We start from the raw sequence: 6,000 nt of genomic DNA, 5'->3' as shown, positions 1-6,000 counted from the left end.
CTGGTGCTACTGGGAGTTGGAGTCCAACAATAACATCTGGAGGGTTAAAGGTTCCCCACCTTCCCTTTTACACAAGGAGAATCCCAATACGTACAGCCCTTCTGGCATGGAGATGTTATCCGGGAAGCTGTGTCTGTTTGTAGGAATGAATTTAGACACCAGGAGAGGATATATTATTTAGCTACAGTGGTATCTCGGGTTACATACGCTTTAGGTTACATACGCTTCAGGTTACAGACTCTGCTAACTCAGAAATAGTGCTTCAGGTTAAGCACTTTGCTTCAGGATGAGAACAGAAATCGTGCTATGGCGGCACGGCAGCAGCAGGAAGCCCCATTAGCTAAAGTGGTGCTTCAGGTTAAGAACAGTTTCAGGTTAAGTACAGACCTCCGGAATGAATTAAGTACTTAACCCGAGGTACCACTGTATTATCTTTTCTTTCTCATGTTAGTGAGATCAGCAGAGTACCATCCTTTGCAGCTTAAACTTGGAAGTTAAGACAAGGTTGATTTAACCTTCTAGAAACAACAGTCCAGGATGCTTTAAGGCAGGCTGGGTTTTCCTGGTATTATCCCTTTTCTCTTCAAAACAACAATCACTCACAGTGTTTTGTGAAGAAGTAAAAGTAGCATTTACTATTGACTGCAATAATGTCATACAGTTGCATTTCTACAATTTTAGAGCAGCCCAAAAGCCATAGAGCATCTGTCTGTCTCCCTGTGTTGTGAGACAGTGTCCTACATTTTGACCTTTGTCAAGTAGCCAACTGGATAATTTCCCCACAAATGAGCCTTCTCTGGTTCTTCCTTCCACTTTACGTTCAGGATTCAATGAGTGGCAAAGGTCTTCAGGTTTTCTAATGGTTAAACCAGCATGCAGAATTGAAATAGTGCAGCAAGAGTGATTGCAGTTTAAGTCAACTTTTTTAAAGTGTATGTGTGGGGGAGAAAGAGAATGCAGCCTAGTTTGGGGAGCTTGAAGCAGGCACAAAGACCCTGTGATAATCTGTCTGTGTTTCCTGAAGCCAAGAGGATTAAGGAGCCGCGTGCTACTCAGAAGCATCATATGACGACCCCTTGATTTCTGCAGAAAGGCAACATTTTTCAGGCAGAATGTTCACAGTCTAGAGAATGCTTTAGAGCTCAGGTCTTTCCCATCATATCTGAGCCATGGGGCCTTTTGCAAATGATCTCCTATTTTGGTGCGCCATAAATCAGGAGGCCCGATGCAGAAGAATAGAAGGGTGGGGACAGTGCTCCTGCAGCTCTGGAATGCAGCAGGGGCAACTGGCTGCCACCATTCTCTCTTGTTCACAACAACTGAAGGTGCAGGAACCATGCCTTCTTTTTCACCTGGACACCCTATTCCCCAAAGCAGAGAGGGCTGCTTTTCAGCACCACAGCAGGCCGTAGAAGCAGACCCAGATATTGGACTTGTCTTTCTAAGCCAGGTTTTTGTCACGGGAGCAGGCCTTTTGTTGGGAAGGCAGAACCTCAGTTTGCTAAGAATTTTTATTGATTTAGTACAGCTGCCCCTCCCTGCCCCCCCTTGTCTATGCCCATGAAGGCAGCCATAATAGGTCCTGAACCTCATCCCAGTGGATGCAAGCTGAACAACTCATCTACAGGTAGGGATGTTGCGTATATAAATCTAGAAATCACAGCATCTTAAATGTGCCTCTATAAATGGAATAAAAGAGGTGGAGTAGCCCAACTCTTGATGCAAACTAATTTGCTACATGTTAACAATTAAAAGAAGTTTTAGTACTTCTCTTTTTATTTTTAATGCGGAACAAACCTTTGTTAAAATAGCAGTTAAGCAGGTATGATAGTGATGATTATTATGATAGTCTTTGCCTGGCATCTAAAAGCAGGCTGGCTTGTATTTTAATGTTTTGCTGGAAGCTGCCCAGAGTGGCTGGGGAAACCCAGCTAGATGGGCTGGGTATAAAAAAATCATCATCATCATCATCACCACCACCACCACCACCACCATCATCAACATGCCTGCCAGTGTGTGCATCTGACATCAGCATACCCTGTGGTGTGCTGACGTCACATGTGCATATCAGCAGGCAGGCTGACCTCGGACATGCACACTGTCGAGCATGCATGCCTACATGGCGTGCACAGCTCTGGCACACACAAAAATTGTGAGTGCCCTTCATAGGGACTTGGCACCTATGTCTAAAATACATAAGCATTGGCATTAGGAAGCCTTCATTGAGAGATCATTCTACAAATTGGGCACCAAGATGGCTCTTTCTCCAGCTGCCACCCTTGGCATCTCCAACAGGGCAAGCATCAGGAGAAGCGCCTCAGAGGATGAGCTGAACTTCAGAGCAAGTTCACGCAGGAGTGCATGGTCTTTTATGAAAGTGTGCTCCTTTGTTCACCAAGCTAAATTCAAATGGAAAACCAAAATGTCAATGTTCCCTATTTATGCCTTCTATTCCTCCTCCTTTTTTTACGGGATAGTTTTATGCATATTTCTTTCTGTCTGGAAAATGCACAAAATCAGGCCTTTCTCTAAAAGGCATGATTGAGGAACTCCAGACCAGTTTTCTTTAGCAATTTGCAGATTTGCTGCGCTGGGCTCGTTCACCAACTGCGCCAAGCTCTGTGGGATTTCCTTACACGCTCCCAGCCTTACCCAGCCCTCAAACCTCCTCCTTCTGCACAGAAACCCCATGAGACATTATACTAAGCACCCAAGTTCCTGTGTGTGACCAAGGCTTCCACCCTCTGTGCTGCTGGTACATCAAAAGCGATCATGTGCTAGGCAGAAGATGAGATTCTCATAGTAAGTCTCTATACTAACTGGAGCCGAAGGGGGAAGGGGAGTGAGAGTTCTTTGGATGGAGCCCAGGACATGTGATAATCAGATTACAGAAAGTTGAGGGGAGGGGAGGGGGATAGATGGAAGTGAGACTGGATGATGTTCTGGAGAGATGTCGGGGAAATTTCTCAGGGCTCTGAAAGTGTAGGGACAGAACCTTGTTCCTTGCCAACTGCCTGAACCAGTGGGCTCTAGGTCTGCTGCTGAATGAAGATGTCTCTCTTTAGCGTTGGCATCTTCCTGGGTATTCTGCCCTTCAGTTCTGGCCAGTTCCCTCGGGCATGCGCCAATGCCGACAGCTTGTTGAGCAAGGAATGCTGTCCCATTTGGCCTGGTGATGGTTCCCCTTGTGGGGAGCTGTCAGGTAGGGGATCCTGTCGAGAGATCCTACTTTCAGACGCCCCTCTCGGCCCTCAGTTCCCCTTCTCTGGAGTGGACGACCGGGAAGACTGGCCCGCCGTGTTTTACAACCGGACGTGCCAGTGCTCTGGCAACTTCATGGGATTCAGCTGTGGCGACTGCAAGTTCAACTTTGCCAGTCCCAATTGCACAGAGAGGAAGCTGAGGGTGAGGAAAGACGTCTTCCAGCTCAGCACCAGGGAAAAGAACCAGTTCCTTGCCTACCTCAACCTAGCCAAGCATACCACCAGCCGGGATTTTGTCATCGCCACCGGAACGTATGCCCAGATGAACAATGGCTCGGCGCCCATGTTCCGAGACATCAATGTGTACGACCTCTTTGTCTGGATGCACTACTACGTCTCTCGGGACACACTCCTTGGAGGCACCAATGTGTGGAGGGATATTGATTTTGCCCACGAGGCTCCGGGGTTCCTTCCGTGGCACCGTCTTTTCCTGCTCATGTGGGAACACGAGATCCAAAAGCTCACTGGGAACGAGAACTTCACCATCCCCTACTGGGACTGGCGAGACGCCGAGAGCTGTGACATCTGCACGGATGAGTACATGGGCGGAAGGCACCCTCGCAACCCAAATTTACTCAGCCCAGCCTCTTTCTTCTCCTCGTGGCAGGTAGGCACAGGGAGGTGGGAATCTGTTTCTGCTGACTTGTGCAGAGGAGAAACCGTACCTTTAAGTCTCTTTGTGCACCAGGATGCCATGAACAGCTGTGTTTTTCTGCATATTTGTATGGGCATACGGAGCTGCCTTAATGTACCTTAGTGGAAGATCATAGCTCACCAGTGAGTTGAGGTGGGAGAGAAGTTAAATTCAGTTTGCATTTAAAAGTGAACTTAATTTAGGTTCGCCAAAGCAGTATGCGAACCAAAATGCTGCCATTCGTTGATATTTGCACTCCTCCAAATTTTGCAGGGCAGTTCTCCAGCTCAGTGACGCATGCAAAAAAATGCACATGCATCAGTAAAGTGTGCACAGAAATGCAAGGATTAGTGAAAGTTGCATACGAAAAATGCATCTTATTAGGGGAAGCTGTAATGCCAAAAAAATAAATAAATAAGTTGTGTATTAGGGAAAATTGCGTACAAAAGTGTTAGGAGAAATTTGCACTAAAAGGTTGACGAGTTTTCAAATGAGTTTGTTTTTCAAATCGCAAACATGTGGAAGTTAAGGCTGGAAAAATGAGAAACTGAAATTGACATATTCAGCCATCCCTAGTGGTAGAGCATTTCTTTGCATGCAGAATATTCCAAGTTCAATCCCTGGCATCACTAGATAGGGATTGTCCCCTGAGAGTACCCCCATCTGAAATGCTAGAGTGTCACTTCCTGCTAGTGTATTCTGCTCTGGTCAGACCTCACCTGGAGTACTGTGTCCAGTTCTGGGCACCACAATTCAAGAAGGACACTGACAAACTGGAACGTGTCCAGAGGAGGGCAACCAAAATGGTCAAAGGCCTGGAAACGATGCCTTATGAGGAACGGCTAAGGGAGCTGGGCATGTTTAGCCTGGAGAAGAGGAGGTTAAGGGGTGATATGATAGCCATGTTCAAATATATAAAAGGATGTCATATAGAGGAGGGAGAAAGGTTGTTTTCTGCTGCTCCAGAGAAGCGGACACGGAGCAATGGATCCAAACTACAAGAAAGAAGATTCCACCTAAACATTAGGAAGAACTTCCTGACAGTAAGAGCTGTTCGACAGTGGAATTTGCTGCCAAGGAGTGTGGTGGAGTCTCCTTCTTTGGAGGTCTTTAAGCAGAGGCTTGACAACCATATGTCAGGAGTGCTCTGATGGTGTTTCCTGCTTGGCGGGGGGTTGGACTCGATGGCCCTTGTGGTCTCTTCCAACTCTATGATTCTATGATTTTATGATTCTATGATTCTAGTGTAGGACACATTGAACTAGACAGACTATTGGTCTGATGCAGTATAAGGCAGATTTTGATGGTCCTGTATTCTGAGTGGCAAGGGCTCCCCGTCACCATCGGAGGAAGCCACTCAGGTGCCTGGGGTGGCGTGCCCAGGGGCGGGGCGCACTGTGGGGCCTCTGGAGCCTGCCTGCCTCCTCCCACTCAGCCGGGGGGATGCAGCAGGTGGGGCAGTGTGGAGCCTGTGTGCACACAAGCCACCACATCACTCCCAAGAGAGAAGCATGGCTCGGGCATACTGCAGGCACTGCGGTGAGTGCCGCTCAACATTTTGTCACCCCCCTCAGTGGTGACACCTGGGGCAGCCTGCACCCCCCCTTCCTCTGCCCCTGCTCCCCATCATCTCCATGAAGAGGTCTTCCCCACCAGCACTGATGCACAAGATCCTTCTAAGTGGAGACGCCAGTTTCCCAACCGTAGTTCTGCTAGTGACTTACAGCCTATTGAAAATGCAATGTGCTCTCCAAGAAGCAATTGGGGACTATAATGTGTCAAAACGCAAACGACCAAAAGATTAAAGCAGCAGCGAAATCCATTTTGTCAGCTGGTTTACAATCCAGGCAGCCACAAACACCTGGGTAAACAGACAGCCTGAACGCCAGCAGATAAGTGGCAGCTGATTGGAGGAGAGAGACTGAGTTCTATAAATGTGATTTTACCTAATTCTCTCTGCTTCTGGTGATCAGGCTACGAGTTTATGTAGCCAAAATAGAAACACATGCACAAGGCAGCATTATCCACAGGACTGGGGCAACGCTAAGGATTAAGTAAGTACAAAAAGAAAAGAAAAGAAACCATACAAAGGTGGAACCCCCC

General features: G+C 47.5%; 1 protein-coding gene across 1 annotated transcript in view; it reads left to right on the top strand.

The window, feature by feature from the left end:
• Positions 1–3,040: 3,040 nt before the first annotated feature.
• The window catches only part of TYR (tyrosinase), a 54,853-nt gene continuing 51,893 nt past the window's right edge, over positions 3,041–6,000 (top strand). Inside the window, exon 1 of the mRNA XM_083499720.1 lies at positions 3,041–3,870. Within this exon, the coding sequence (XP_083355846.1) occupies positions 3,046–3,870 (825 nt within the window). The 5' untranslated portion in view covers positions 3,041–3,045. The remainder of the gene's footprint in view (positions 3,871–6,000) is intronic.

This window comes from Podarcis liolepis (assembly GCF_965112155.1).
Source record: "Podarcis liolepis genome assembly, chromosome: 4".
In the NCBI taxonomy this organism is placed as follows: domain Eukaryota; kingdom Metazoa; phylum Chordata; class Lepidosauria; order Squamata; family Lacertidae; genus Podarcis; species Podarcis liolepis.
Note: the sequence above shows the minus strand (reverse complement) of the source record. Positions and strands in the feature narration are given on the sequence as shown.